Source organism: Helianthus annuus, chromosome 3, assembly GCF_002127325.2.
Source record: "Helianthus annuus cultivar XRQ/B chromosome 3, HanXRQr2.0-SUNRISE, whole genome shotgun sequence".
Classification (NCBI taxonomy): domain Eukaryota; kingdom Viridiplantae; phylum Streptophyta; class Magnoliopsida; order Asterales; family Asteraceae; genus Helianthus; species Helianthus annuus.
The window spans coordinates 108,807,641-108,824,032 of record NC_035435.2 but is presented as its reverse complement, the minus strand read 5'-3'; the positions used below and the strand labels follow the sequence as shown (position 1 = coordinate 108,824,032).

The 16,392-nt window shown below is 35.5% G+C and overlaps 2 protein-coding genes across 2 annotated transcripts; both read left to right on the top strand.

Annotated features, from left to right (window-relative positions):
• Positions 1-290: 290 nt before the first annotated feature.
• LOC110929527 (isoflavone reductase-like protein) lies at positions 291-2,174 on the top strand. The gene is made up of 5 exons (XM_022172683.2): positions 291-605; positions 694-834; positions 923-1,160; positions 1,554-1,757; positions 1,852-2,174. Exons 1-5 carry the CDS (start codon positions 423-425, stop codon positions 2,016-2,018), a joined length of 933 nt encoding a protein of 310 aa, XP_022028375.1. The 5' UTR covers positions 291-422; the 3' UTR covers positions 2,019-2,174.
• Positions 2,175-14,359: 12,185 nt separating this feature from the next.
• On the top strand, positions 14,360-16,158 carry LOC110929529 (isoflavone reductase-like protein). Its single transcript, XM_022172685.2, has 5 exons — positions 14,360-14,743; positions 14,832-14,972; positions 15,061-15,298; positions 15,692-15,895; positions 15,990-16,158. Exons 1-5 carry the CDS (start codon positions 14,561-14,563, stop codon positions 16,154-16,156), a joined length of 933 nt encoding a protein of 310 aa, XP_022028377.1. The 5' UTR covers positions 14,360-14,560; the 3' UTR covers positions 16,157-16,158.
• The last annotated feature ends 234 nt before the right edge of the window (positions 16,159-16,392 follow it).

Genomic DNA, 16,392 nt, shown 5'->3' with positions numbered 1-16,392 from the left:
TTACCTCTTGTTTTTAATCATAAAGATTGCATCATTAAGCGTAGACTATAATTTTTATAATTTTTAGATCACCTACAAAATTTGACTGGGTCAAAAGTAGGAATGAGATTGGTATTATACTCGTATCGTATTAGTATGAATAGTGAAAATACCAATACCAAATTCGAGGAGAAGTGGACATCAAATATCGTACCGAATTGATCGTTTCATTACCGGCATCAGTACCAGATTTTCGGAACCACAAATACAGAAAAAGTACCGGTACCAATACCAACATCGTTTTTATAATAGAAAGTGGACAAACCTATAAATTGACCAGGCTCATAAGCTTACTCTTCTACAACACTCTCATAGCACTTGACAATTAGCTTTCGTTGACTCTTTTTATATAATCACCGGAAAATCATCATTCTACACAGAACATGGCGGAGAAGAGTAAGATTCTGATCATCGGAGGAACCGGCTACATCGGTAAATTCATAGTCGAAGCCAGCGCTAACATGGGTCATCCTACTTTCGTCCTCGTTAGGGAATCCACGCTCTCCGATCCTTCCAAATCTTCAGTGATCGACTGTTTTAAGAAAGCCGGCGTTAATATCATCACTGTCAGTAATAATCAATCTACTCTATCTGTTGTTCTTTAGCAGTTTACTAATATCATAACGTTGTTCATATTTGGTGTAATTATGTTAGGGCGATTTGCATGATCACGAGAGGCTGATCACGGCGATAAAGCAGGTAGATGTGGTGATCTCGGCAGTAGGAGTGAGTCAAACACAACTTGCTGATCAAGTCAAAATCATTGCTGCCATAAAAGAAGCTGGTAATATCAAGGTATTTAGTTACAGAGATAAACCATATCAATGAACAAATTAAAGAGTGTAAAAGTAGCTATGAGTTCTAACTTATCATGCTCATCTAGAAATTTTATCCATCCGAGTTTGGAAACGATGCGGATCGTTCACACGCCGTGGAACCTGCCAAAACGTTATTCGCAACCAAGGCTCAGGTTCGCCGAGCCATTGAGGCTGAAAACATACCTTATACATATATTAGTTCCAACTGTTTTGCGGGTTATTTGCTTCCAACATTGGCTCAGTCTGGGGTCACCGCTCCCCCAAGGGACAAAGTCGTTAGCTTAGGTGATGGAAACGCGAAAGGTAAACACTATTGCAGTTTATTTAGTTATGGAATAATGGATTTTAATAATTCTAACTATTAGCAGTTGGCCTTCAATGGTCCTAACTTCAAAAATAACCGGTGGAGGTCCCACCTTTTCATATATTGTAAACCAATGGACTTTTACTAAACCGAAAAAGATAAGGGGACAAAAAGAAATTAAGGTTCTATTAATAAAGGTCCATTCGTTTACAATATATGTGAAAAGGTGGGACCACCGCTGGTTATTTTTGAATTTGGGACCGTTGCCGGCCAGCGGCTAATATTTTGGATTATTAAAATCCATTATTCCTTTAGTTATTGAGTATTCGAGCATTATGATCATGTGTCGTTTTTATTTTGGGAATGTTTCTAATTAATGTTTTATATTGTAGCTGTTTTCAATGAGGAACATGACATTGCAACCTACACCATTAAAACCGTTGATGACCCAAGAACCGTCAACAAAAGTGTCTACATAAACCCTCCGGGTAACATATACTCGTTCAACGAACTCGTGTCGTTGTGGGAGAAAAAGATTGGCAAAACATTGGAGAAGGTCTATCTATCTGAAGATCAAGTATTGAAAAACATAGAGGGTAAGTTGGATGAATACAACAACAAAATATCCTACCTTTTCAGTTAATCTATGGAGGTTGAATATATATAAACTATTTGTTCATTATCTTGCAGAATCTCCTCTTCCACACAGCTTAATCATGTCAATCTCGCACACGGTCTTTGTAAAGGGCGATCAAACAAACTTTGAGATTGAACCATCATTCGGAGTGGAGGCTTCGGAGCTTTATCCCGATGTTAAATATACTACAGTTGATGAGTATCTAAGTCGTTTCGTTTGAAATATTTTCTCTTAAGAATGTGTGACACATTTACCATAATGAGCCCATTGATGATGGGCCTGCAACAACAACAACAATAATATTGTGTAATATTGTATAATATTGTATAATAGGAGTATTACTTGAAATCCCAATTATTCTACCTTTTCATTGATATCAGTTTATGTTTGTATGTAACAAGTTGAATTTTCCCGTGTCTTGAGGCGGAAATTCAATCCATACCGATCTGATTGATTAGGATATCGACACTTGGTATAGTTACAATCTGATCCGTGTATCTATTTCTTAGATATATTAAACATAATAGATTTTATGAAATTAGTTGTAGGGTTTGTAAACCTAGTTAAAACTTCTATAATTGGAAAATATTACAATAAACCTCACAAAATGGATGTCTCTACTTTAACTTCTTATCACTTGGAGACATACATGTTTGAGTGTGTGCTATTGGTGTTTATATGTATGTTCCATTTTTTTATAAAATTTATTTTACTTTGATTTTATATCTCACTTAATAAACTTCACTAGATTCTTTATTGAATTCAACAATATTGTTTTATCTGTAAAATCCTTTAATTTATCAATTTGTGTTTCAGAAGAGATCGGTTCAATTTTTGAAGAGGTGAAAGTACTTGGCCAACTTTGGATCCGACATCACTGAAGTCAATCAGCTGGGAGAAATGGAAGCGCTAAAGGTGGAATGTTTAGATGGTGCTTTGGTGGATTGTATATAATTTTGGTGGTTGTAATCATATTTTGCGTATGGTTGTAAGATTTCCTCTTAAGAATGTGCTAGCACGGTGACTATAGTATGGCTGTTGGTAATAAACCGACAATAAAAATAACAATAATAATACTTAATAATGTTGTTTTTTGTTGTGTGTGTTTGTTTGGCTTTTTAGACCTTTTGGTTTGCTTACCATGTCGTCAAAATTTTGAGAACGGAAAGACATTGTTTTATTTATAATATTGTTGATCTAAATTTCAATCTGAACTATCCAAAAAATTGATAAGATATCTAATATATCAAGACGATGGACAAAGCAATGGGATGGTGGTCTATTGGTAAAGGCAAAACTTTAAACATCTAGGTTTGAGAGAGAGAAGTCTTGGGTTAAAATTCTATAAACGACAGGGATTACATGAAATTTGACGTTAAAAAAAGGAAAGACTAGCAAATGTGAATCCCATTTTCTACATTTTCGTTGGGATCGTTTTTATTTGTATATCATTATTCTATATTCTTTCCATCGAGACTAAACTGATGCATATGTACAAGAAATATATTGCAATCAAAACTCGTCATCATGTCGAATTGAAAAGACTTCAGGTGCGATTATTTTATATAACTCAATGGAATTGAGATATAAAATTCATTTATAACGTGCTTGGTTTACAAAATTCATTTATAACAATGGAACTGGATTTGGAATAAAATTGATTAATGTAAAGGAAGCCATCATTCTTTCCAAGCTCGAAAAGAATTCAATTAAATGAATTGAAATCTCTGTCTCCTTCATCGTCTTAGTCTTTGCCACCGTCATTGCCACTGCCACCACAACCTACCCACCCCGCACCGCCACCTTCAGTGCCACTGCCACCACACCTTACCCACCCCGCACCGTCACTGCCATGCCCCACCACGCAGTGGCGGAGCTTTACCAAAAGTTTTGGGGGTGAAAAGTCAGGGACCCAATTTATATATTGTATATATATTCAGACAAAATAATTAGGGACGGATGCAACCCACGGTTCCCACTAAGCTACGCCACTACCACCACGGCTCCCGCTACTTGAAAAAGGAGTATCATTGATGGCTATTGCCTACCCCATAATTCGTTGGTGATGGCCAACTAAAAAATATAAAAAGAAAATCATGTTAAGCAGTTGTTGGTATTTTTTCGGAAATTACCTACTAATTATTGACAGATATCATTACGGTGGTTAGCCTACAAATATCGACGAATTTCCAATGGGTGGTGAGGCAGGATGCTTTTTTTTGTTGTTTTAATGGGTAACTGATCGGAGTGTCGCGCTCCGATCAAAGATAAAATTTATATGCCTTATTTACCCTTAACAAATAGCTAGTGGTAGCAAGGGGTCCAACCACGAAAAGTATGTGGTTTGCGAGTGGATTCGATTGAATTATTAAAAGGTGTCACGAATTATGAAGCTTGCTATGATATCTTTTTGTATTTTTGTTTGGTTGAAAAATATGAATTAGACTAAAAGAATTGATTTAATTGATTAATGACTACGAATTAATGATTGCACGAAAACTTGATTTAATAAACGATAATGAGAAAAAGGATTCACACCCGGTTTCGGTAATTGCCAACCTAGGATTTCTATAAGTTTTAGATTCAACTCAATTGTATACGATTAGCGGATTTAGCGTACAGTGACTTAGGTGCCAATAACTATCAACGTTTCGAAAAACGGACAAGAATGCACTTTGTAATCAACACAAGTAAAACCTAACCAAGACAATGCATAACTACACATAACCATTTCACAAAGTCATAGCTTTATAATCGCTTGACAATTTACGAATACGAAACAAATGTAAACTATTGTCAAAGGTTTCAAAAATCAATACAAATTGTCACAAAGTTGAATCAAGAACAATTCAAAGCCCTAAATTAAACAACTACCTACACCGGGGTGAAACTAAGGTGATTAGCCGCTCATGGTTGATGAAACTTGATCACCGGATGCTTGTAACTTGAATGAAGTCATCTCGAAGCTTGAAGGATGGAATGATGAGGTATAGGGTTTGTAATAGTGAAAGGATCAATGGATGAATGGATATTAGGGTTTATGAATGGAGTTAAGATTGTGAATGATGATGATGATCTTCTTGATGATTCGGTTGATTGGGTGATTAGAGATGAATTGGAATGGAATGGTAGGTGAATATGGCTCCAAGAACTCTATTCAAACTCCAATTAGAGTGTAACTTACGAATTAATGGCCCAAGAACCGTTTAAACTCGTCCAAGAATCACAAGAAACGAAAATTCGCGATTGAACAAACGGGAGCCCGTCGCCGACGGCCCTGACCCCGTCGGCGACGCCCTCTCAAAAGCTGAAATTCAGTCGACGCCTTGTTTGACTGGATACGGCCAATGTTACCTGACGGGTGTTTCTAGAGCCCGTCCCTGACGGCCTAGAGCCCATCGGCGACGGCCTCTCCAACTCCAGTTCTTCATTTTCTTCACTTTGCGCTCCCGGCTGATCCGTAACGCCTCCCGGTTGTCCGGTTTTCGTCCCAGTGACTCGTAAAGCTCCCAAAAATCTCCTTAAACTCCATCAAACCTGCAAAACACATTTTTAATTAAGAGTAGGCTATTCGGAATTAAAACTTATGTAAAAACATCAAGTTACACGATTATGAACACCGGTTTTCAACCACGTATCACATCCCCACACTTGTCTTTTTCTTGCCCTCAAGCAAATCTGTTTTTCACTTTCACGTGGGTCGAACAAAGAATACACTCCCCATTCCCGAGACGAAGGTTAAGGTCAATTGTCATACTAAAGTTCAAATTCTTTACAATTTTCAACATATTTAACGGTAAAGTGCATTCACATACACAATGGTTATCCAAGATTAACCCGCCCGTGAATCCAATAATTCATGCACATCCCTCACAATGTTCTCTCCACTCGGTTTATAAATTGGCTAATTTTCATAATGTATTAGCACTTCAAAGAATAATCGCTCAAAACCGATTAGAACACGTACCCGCATAAGCTTGCAACTCAATCATTCTCCACCACCGATCACGAATACTAAGCACAAGTCATAAGGTCTTTATACGGGTTGTAACGGGGCTAGGCTAAGGGTAGGAAATAAGGTATTTTAAAGTGGCTAAGGTGATGAAAATTTGATTTTTATTACAAAACAACTATTCTAAATACGACTAACTACCAAAATCAAACTAGAAGGCAACAATTTTTCGCCTTTTATTTCTCAAGCTAAAAACACATATTTTTATTCTTTTCTCGACAATTTTCTATTCTTTTTCATAACATTTCCCTGATTTTACTCTTTTTTTATATATGCACACAAACAATTCACGACTATACAAACTTGATTCCTATAATCGAATTTCCATCACACGGGTTTAAAAGAAAAAGGTTTAAGGTTATGGGCTATAGGGTGGTCAAACGAAAGGATTAGGCTCAAAATTGGCTACTAAGGGATAAATTTTTGGGTAAGGATATAAAAATGGTGTAAAATGGAAATGGGTCAAAATCGAAAACTTTTACTACTCCCCCATTCCCACACTTGAGGTAAACATTTTCCTCAATGTGTAAGAACTAGAGTATTAAACGCACAAGGGATGTGACACGACTAACTTCCCAAAAATTCCACCCCAGAAAATAACATACAAATACAATCTACTTATTCGCTAACTAAGAATCAAGGTAAAAGTAAACGCATGCACCTGATTTTTCTCGCTAGATGCTTAAATCTTCTTCTTCTCTTCACAAAACGGTCATCCCTCGAACATGATGTATGTAAGACCCTAACACGCTTTAACTGAAAAGACGTAGCGGAAATACGCACCATAAAATTTCTTTCATTATAAACTTTTTGACTTACTTGAAAGTTCATTTTAAAATAACTCTTTTACAATATATGCATCCTTCGTACTCATTTAATAAAATAAAAGCATAACTTATGTTTATCAAATTACATACTCAAGCATTCCCGTACAATCTATCTTGTGACTCGGTCTTTGATCGCTACTCCTCGTGATGATAATCTGTGATTCGTACAACCTGCACCCACCACATACATTCGCAACATTAGCATACATTATATACAAACAAGATTCTCAATCATGTAGTCTCGTTACGTTCTATCCACATATACTTCCCATCCCGTTATCTTTCTAGATTTAATCATTCCATCCGGGTGTCTAATCCTTGGTGAAACTCCAATAATGTACCTGCATTACATTTCATTCTCGAGGCACACTGTTAATAAGGTCAATACTTAAATGTATTGAAACCACGTATACAATACATACATAACTACGTACATACATACATACGCATTTACTTACATACATACATGATTACGTCTTCACATACGTACTTACATACATGTCACATTCACTTATTGTAAGTTGAGCCTTATCTATAAACATATCAACATAAATCAATGCAATTACAAACAAACATAACCGACTAACTTCCAACAAACATGATGAACATTCCATTAACACGGTGAACATTCAGCAACATAATGAACATTCTATTAACACGATGAACATTCAGCAACATAATGAACATTCTATTAACACGGTGAACATTCAGCAACATAATGAACATTCCATTAACACGGTGAACATTCAGCAACATAATGAGCATTCTATTAACACGATGAACATTCAGCAACATAATGCACATTCCATTAACACAATGAACATTCAGCAATATCATGCACATTCCATTAACATGATGAAACTATCATCTTAATTTACATTAAGGATAGACGAAGTTCATATGAACTTACCTTGGTACTTACCCTTACCTGTAAATTCTTACTTGGTTTCCCTATATACCACATACTAAACTTCATTTATAAATAAGAAGTGATTTCAGAAATCACTTACCTTAAGTGTTCGTATTCGCATCCGTTTCCTCGCCTCTTTTTGACCCGTTAACCTTCCATGCTTCCATCCACCATCTTGACATGATCCCTATACTTTCATGTCATCGCATTCACATTCTTGTTAGCATACATGATTGTACATATTAACAATCATATCAAATTCATGTTTCACATTTGACTTTCATTAGTCAATTCTAACAAGCATAAGGCATATTTCCACAAGTCAATCTTTCAAACTCATATAATTCATCATGTCATCACATATAACACATATGGATATAACACGCATCATATGACTTTCTATATTATCACAATTGTGACAGAAGTCTAACATTGCTACTTATGCACAGTTGACTTTCAAAAAGTCAACAATTTATCATATGAACTTTCGACTTAACCTCATACATCCATGTCATTATAGTAGACTATACTAATGACACTATATACATTTCATACTCACGATGTAATAAGCATACAACTACATGATCATCTAGTTATATGCACATACCAAACATATTTAATTCCGTTCATTCTAGTAACATAATTCTACAACTAACACCATGACCTATGCTTAACAACCCAACATCATTCTAACTTCATCTTGTTCTAATGATCTCATATGCGTCACATTTAGTGTACTTTTACTTATCAATTTTGATTAAGCAATTATTCAAACATGTAGTAAACATCATACCACTCCAACATAGAGTACACTATTCTAATGCATATTTTTACCAAATAACATGGCCAACCAAATCCTACATGAATTCCATCTAAAAATAGATTTCTCATGTTTATTTATCATCAAATACATCATATCCCCATATTATACGATTTCATCCATTACTTGCATACCATTTCATCTATTAATCTCAACTAGGCGTTTCAACAAACACTTGGTGTGCATACTACTTTCTTAGCACATTGTACAAGCATCTTATGCTCATCTTCCTACTCATTTCCTTCATCCATCAAATACAACTAAAATCAACCTAATTCCATACCATACTCAACCTATCTAACAAGTATTCATCACATACAACATACTACATCAAATTTTGAACACGGATTGGACATGGGTGTTATACCCATGTCGCCATTTTCACTAACCCAAGTGGGTTTCACCTTCAAACATCAAATTAATTGATATCATACATAAAACAAGTTCTATTTGGTCATTCTAACACATATCCATGCTCAATTTCAAGAAATTTCAGGATTGATCACAAACCCACTTCATACAAGATCACCAAATCACAAATTACAACTTACAACATGTTTATCTTGTCTAGATGGTAAGGATTCTTCTTTAATGCATTGATTTCACATCCAATTGACATTGATTTGAGTTGGAATTGCATACTTGTTCTTGTAAGAGGGTTTTCTCCTCTCTTTCTTTCTCTAGACACTTCACGCACACACATATGCACATTCTAGCTCTTTCTCTTTTTTTTTATATAAACTTAATTCCATTCCACCAAGTTTAGTCCCTCAAGTTTGCCATTTTTCTTATTTGTCACAAACTTCCTTCCTCACCATTTAACTCATACTTTAACTAAGTTATTTAAAACCGGTTAACCCACTTCATGCCATAAAACAAGGAAACACATGCGTAAGTTAAATATTTGGGTTTTGGGACGTTACAATGTACCTACAAATCTTAACCCTTGTGTAGAAGCATGCTTCTCACAACCATTGGAATTTGTTAGCTACTTAGTTCTACAATTTTTATGAAAGTGTTACCAAATCATGCGTTAATTTACCTTGATTTCTGTGGAAAAATTCTTTACAATAATAACAACCTAACTCACTTTCGTAGGAATCACGGTTGCATTTAGCGTATGTAACAAGCACTTTTAAACCTCTCAATAGCTTGGGAGGACGAGTAGGTCTCGTGAGGGTTATATAGGGAACACACCCACAACGTTCATTTAACTACTAAAATGAAATAACAAAATTATACAACAACAATACTGACTAAACTACGGATAAAAACTAAAACGAAATGCAAAATAAAATATACAACAACAATTACCTTACCACCTCATGGTGGTCGAATGACATGCTTTCCGCCTACAAACTCCTCGAAATCACCCACCGGTATACCATTTGTTGCCAAACGGTCCAAACTTTCTCACCTCCTCTTCCTTCTTCTTTTCTAGAGGTGACTTTTTCGCCTTCTTTTTCTTGACCGTTTTCTTCCTTATTTCTCCAAACCTACCAACCATAGCACACACCTTTTTGTTAGGATTAATGTCCTTTTTAGGACACTTATCCTCACCGAGCGGGTTAGTGAAATTTGGAAAAACATTTAAATTTAATTCCCGGTTCCCAAACTTCATGCTTACCGTTCCCATTGCACAATTTATTATGGCATTAGCATGTGGCATCATTTGATTTTTCGTACTTCATACAAGCTCCAATCAATTTTATAGTCATCGCTTATTATTATCTAAATGTTTATAAATTCTGTAAAATCTTGTACGGATACGTACAAAATAAACAAAACAAATTACAATACGAAATGAAAAAAGAATTATGAAAGTGTTACAATCGAATAAATAAAGAACAACAAAGAAGAAAACGGATGTCAACAAGGGATCACAACCAAACTCGGATTTTATTCTAGTTGATCCAACTAAACTCGGCATTTAGTTGTGTGGCATTGTTCTCGACCTCAAAAAACACTTAGCTCGAATTCAAACCGAGTTGGCTTAGCTCGAGCTCAAAATCGAGCTATTTTGAGGCTTGAGCTCAACTCGAATAAAATTCTGAGTTAACCCAGCTCGACTTGATTTAGCTTGATTTGGTTTTTAGCCATAACACAAGTACATTCCTTCTGCATACCAAAATGTGCATATTTAGAGAATGGCTACATAACAAATGTATTGTGGTTGAGTAATAATTTGGTTTATTATAATCTAGAAATGAAGAACTTGGTCTCTTAATCAATGTGCGCCGTCAGAATGTAACATATAGTTCAATTCTGATTGAACATGCTGCTTTCGAACAACCCAATTTTGTTTGAACATGTTAAGGCCGAAGGGTGTGGGGTGTGGGTTGGACAGCAAATTACCATCTCGGATGGTGGTTTGGTCGCCACACGGCCCCCTTGCCTCATCTACCGTGGTTCGCGTGGATTAAACCATGTCAACCTTTTCCATGTTCGTAAGATTTTTTGATACTTTGAAAAATAAATTAGGGGTGGGGGAGAGTGGCTTGGGTCATGACTACACCATATATAGCGTGGTGGTTTTGGATAACGGATAAAAGTAGAGTGATATGGTGCTGACATAAAGGGTTATACTAGTCATGAGGGTCATAGTGATCATAAAAGTTATGACCACATCTTATAGCCTAATATTAGTGTGAGATATTCCTTTATATTTTTTATTTAATTGTCATATCTTTCATAAAACTAATTATCTCATATCTATTATCTATTATTATAGAGATAATAAATGAAAAAAATGTGGCACACATGTCGCGTTGTAGTGCTTTCTTAGTTTTATTTTCGTGCCCAAACCTATATTGATAGTCGAAATAGCAGTTATCATTTATACTCTATTTATTTTTATAAACATAGCTCAATCAAATATCCTTTTACTCACAAAACACTTATTCTATTTGTCATAGGATTAAAAGAAAATATAAAAAGTAAATAATATGATCTCAATCATAATTCAGTTTCAAGTTCATTTTAAAATTTATTTTTTCTAGTGATTAATCATAAAAAATAGTTACGTTTATAAAAAGTTTATAAGTCTTTTATACCCAACACATTTAATATGTCGTTATTTTTGCATGATTTTAAGTATGTATTAATCATATATAATTTTTAATACAACTTACTTTCTCGAGCCCGGAGAGTACTCCAAGGTAATAACCTATCTTTCATAAATAATCAAAAGTCAAAACTATATGCACAATAAGACCCAAGGGGTTTAAGGGAAAAGTAAAACATATAGTATACTTTTTTTGAACGGAAAATTTGTATCACTGAAGGACCACTGGAGTATCATCGTGCCACCAGTGGAACCACCCGATCATACCCATCTCCACTAGGCATAATGCCTACACACCAATTTAGGGGGAAACTCAATAAATATGGGAAAACCCCCTTTTGTGGGAATTGAACCCAATACATTTTGGTCCCAAAGCTTGATCTCACCCTTAAGATGCCACTAGGTTATAAAGCCATGGGCGTACTAGTCTAAAATGATGGTCTAGTAGTCCAATATATATATATATATATATATATATATATATATATATATATATATTATTTTTGAAAACTAACGTCTTTAAGCATCGATTCAATTGATTGTCCGTTCGTTTGTTACTTTGATTACAATTGTTACTCGGTTTGACAACATGCGATAAGTTTATGATATATTGTGCTCATTATCGCATGTTCTGATACTTATAATATCTGTTAATGTTAGTGTTATATTTAGTTCTGATTATCTGATATCTGTTACCCTAAGTTCTCTGGCTCCTCCCATGAAGGAGTTATCAGTTCACGACGTCCCTAGGTAAAAGTGTGGTACATAATGACTAGGAGGCTATGGATATATCCTAGGAATGTTTCTGGAGATGGATGACAGGTAGGGTAACCGGCACCGTCTCATGTGACAGACTTTGTGGTTATCACCTATGTTTAGCTTATGGTTATATCTGTATGATATGGTTCAGTTTAGATATATGTTATTCTTTGCTTTGTTTTGCTTCGTGTAAGTTTACATTACGAAATAAAGTGATATCATTTTAGTTGATAACGTATTTGCTACTTGAGCCTATTATTCTGTACTGGGCATTTGGCTCATTTTGTAAACTTTTTGTATACCTCAGGTTCATAGGATACCTTGGCGGGATCAGGTGAGAGAAGAATAATGCTTAGGAATAATTTGAAGATGTTGTTAAATTTATGATTCTAAATAATCTGTATTAGACATTCGGGCTTACTCTAACTTTTGTTATGTATTTCCAAATTTGATTTAATTAATGGAATTATAACTTTTGTTCTGATCCCCTGTTATAGTGACACATCGACCCATCTGGATTGAGGTGTTACATTGAATTCCAAGTATAACGATGGAAGTAGATTTGAATTAAATTCAATACACTTTAATCATGTAAAGGAAGCCTAACATTCCTAATTATGAAGGAATTTAATCAAAGAAATCGTAATCTCCGACTCCCTCGTCGTCTTAGTCTCTGTCCCGTCATCGTCGTTGCCAACACACCTTATCCACCCCGCGCCACCACCATCCCTGCCATGCCCACCACAACTCCCACTACTTGAAAAAGGAGTATCACCGAAGGCTAGTTGCCTACCGCCATAAATAGTTGATTAGCAACTAAATATTATATATAAAAAAGTTGCATGTCAACATGTTCTTGGTAATTTTTCGGCAATTTCTGACTAATTATCGACATATATCCTTTTGGTGGTTATGCCTACAAATACCAACGGATTATCAATGGGTGGTGTAGCAGGAAGCTTTTATTTTCCTTAGCTTTTTGTGGAACGAAAATTCAGTTGTCAAGTTTTTAAAAGTTGGTGGTTATGCCTACAAATACCTTTATGCCTACAAATACCGTTAACGATGACATATTCGGCAGGGGATATGTCCAAAATTCAGTTGCCAAGTTTTTAAAAGTTGAGTCCACTCAGGCTTTTCAGTTGTTGGCGTTGGTAGCCTGTTCATCAATGACTGTTCGTTGATAATTTGCCAGATTTTTTTTTTTTTTTGGGTAAAGGGAAATTTGCCAGATTTTTAGTCTATAAATAACATGAAAGTGCAACCGATAACGACAAACCACCATTAGATGAACTAAAAATGGTTTGGTTCCGTTCGATACCTACATTTTTTTTCCTTCATCAGATGAAGCTAAACATCCTTATTTTATAAAGTTTTTTGTTTATTTGTTAACGAAAATGCTGGAATTGTTGGTCTCTAAAATAAAATACGAAAACGTTGGCCTTTAACCTGGGTTTAGCGTATTGTAAAGCATCCGAACCCCTTGGTCGGGCCATCTCATGATTTCGCCTTTAACCTGGGTTTAGCCGGACGATTTACGATACAATACCCCAATAAGTCATCTTTTCTATGACGTGTTAGTGTTTGGTTGAAAATTAATAGATTCCATATTTGTTGAGAGAGAGACATGGAAGGTTAAGAAGGTATTTTATTTTATTATTTTTTTTTCACTTTTGCCCCTCTGTATATTTTTAACCTAAAAAAGAAATCACGATATCATCGCATGTTAGTCGTAGAAAATTTTAATCCAAAGTTAGTTCGTTAGTTTTCTATTTTTAAGGTTCCCTTAATGAACCTTCACCTGCATATATATTCAATTATCTAATAAAAAAATTAGAAGGTTAAATGTACCTATCAAGAGTGTAAAATGATAATCGTTAGTTGACATCTATTTTATTGTTGTAAAACTAAAAGTCATTTAAATAATTATTAATTGTTATGGTAGGTTTATTACCTCTTGTTTTTAATCATAAAAATTGCATCATTAAGCGTAGACTATAATTTTTATAATTTTTAGATCACCTACAAAATTTGACAGGGTCAAAAGTAGGAATGAGATTGGTATTATACTCGTATCGTATTAGTATGAATAGTGAAAATACCAATACCAAGTTCGAGGAGAAGTGGACATCAAATATTGTACCGAATGATCGTTTCATTACCGGCATCAGTACCAGATTTTCGGTACCACAAATACAGAAAAAGTACCGGTACCAATACCAACATCGTTTTTATAATAGAAAGTGGACAAGCTATAAATTGACCAGGCTCATAAGCTTACTCTTCTACAACACTCTCATAGCACTTGACAATTAGCTTTCGTTGACTCTTTTTATATAATCACCGGAAAATCATCATTCTACACAGAACATGGCGGAGAAGAGTAAGATTCTGATCATCGGAGGAACCGGCTACATCGGTAAATTCATAGTCGAAGCCAGCGCTAACATGGGTCATCCTACTTTCGTCCTCGTTAGGGAATCCACGCTCTCCGATCCTTCCAAATCTTCAGTGATCGACTGTTTTAAGAAAGCCGGCGTTAATATCATCACTGTCAGTAATAATCAATCTACTCTATCTGTTGTTCTTTAGCAGTTTACTAATATCATAACGTTGTTCATATTTGGTGTAATTATGTTAGGGCGATTTGCATGATCACGAGAGGCTGACCACGGCGATAAAGCAGGTAGATGTGGTGATCTCGGCAGTAGGAGTGAGTCAAACACAACTTGCTGATCAAGTCAAAATCATTGCTGCCATAAAAGAATCTGGTAATATCAAGGTATTTAGTTACAGAGATAAACCATATCAATGAACAAATTAAAGAGTGTAAAAGTAGCTATGAGTTCTAACTTATCATGCTCATCTAGAAATTTTATCCATCCGAGTTTGGAAACGATGCGGATCGTTCACACGCCGTGGAACCTGCCAAAACGTTATTCGCAACCAAGGCTCAGGTTCGCCGAGCCATTGAGGCTGAAAACATACCTTATACATATATTAGTTCCAACTGTTTTGCGGGTTATTTGCTTCCAACATTGGCTCAGTCTGGGGTCACCGCTCCCCCAAGGGACAAAGTCGTTAGCTTAGGTGATGGAAACGCGAAAGGTAAACACTATTGCAGTTTATTTAGTTATGGAATAATGGATTTTAATAATTCTAACTATTAGTAGTTGGCCTTCAATGGTCCTAACTTCAAAAATAACCGGTGGTGGTCCCACCTTTTCATATATTGTAAACCAATGGACTTTTACTAAACCGAAAAAGATAAGGGGACAAAAAGAAATTAAGGTTCTATTAATAAAGATCCATTAGTTTACAATATATGTGAAAAGGTGGGACCACCGCTGGTTATTTTTGAATTTGGGACCGTTGCCGGCCAGCGGCTAATATTTTGGATTATTAAAATCCATTATTTCTTTAGTTATTGAGTATTCGAGCATTATGATCATGTGTCGTTTTTATTTTGGGAATGTTTCTAATTAATGTTTTATATTGTAGCTGTTTTCAATGAGGAACATGACATTGCAACCTACACCATTAAAACCGTTGATGACCCAAGAACCGTCAACAAAAGTGTCTACATAAACCCTCCGGGTAACATATACTCGTTCAACGAACTCGTGTCGTTGTGGGAGAAAAAGATTGGCAAAACATTGGAGAAGGTCTATCTATCTGAAGATCAAGTATTGAAAAACATAGAGGGTAAGTTGGATGAATACAACAACAAAATATCCTACCTTTTCGGTTAATCTATGGAGGTTGAATATACATAAACTATTTGTTCATTATCTTGCAGAATCTCCTCTTCCACACAGCTTAATCATGTCAATCTCGCACACGGTCTTTGTAAAGGGCGATCAAACAAACTTTGAGATTGAACCATCATTCGGAGTGGAGGCTTCGGAGCTTTATCCCGATGTTAAATATACTACAGTTGATGAGTATCTAAGTCGTTTCGTTTGAAATATTTTCTCTAAAGAATGTGTGACACATTTACCATAATGAGCCCATTGATGATGGGCCTGCAACAACAACAACAACAACAACAACAACAACAACAACAACAACAACAACAACAACAACAACAACAACAACAACAACAACAACAACAACAACAACAACAACAACAACAACAACAACAACAACAACAACAACAACAACAACAACAACAACAACAACAACAACAACAACAACAACAA

Coding starts and splice junctions, on each gene's coding strand:
- LOC110929529 (XM_022172685.2), top strand. CDS start 14,561: ATGGCGGAGAAGAGTAAGATTCTGATCATCGGAGGAACCGGCTACATC. Junction 14,973..15,060: donor AAGAATCTGGTAATATCAAG/GTATTTAGTTAC, acceptor ATGCTCATCTAG/AAATTTTATCCATCCGAGTT. Junction 15,896..15,989: donor AGTATTGAAAAACATAGAGG/GTAAGTTGGATG, acceptor ATTATCTTGCAG/AATCTCCTCTTCCACACAGC.
- LOC110929527 (XM_022172683.2), top strand. CDS start 423: ATGGCGGAGAAGAGTAAGATTCTGATCATCGGAGGAACCGGCTACATC. Junction 1,161..1,553: donor AGGTGATGGAAACGCGAAAG/GTAAACACTATT, acceptor TTTATATTGTAG/CTGTTTTCAATGAGGAACAT. Junction 1,758..1,851: donor AGTATTGAAAAACATAGAGG/GTAAGTTGGATG, acceptor ATTATCTTGCAG/AATCTCCTCTTCCACACAGC.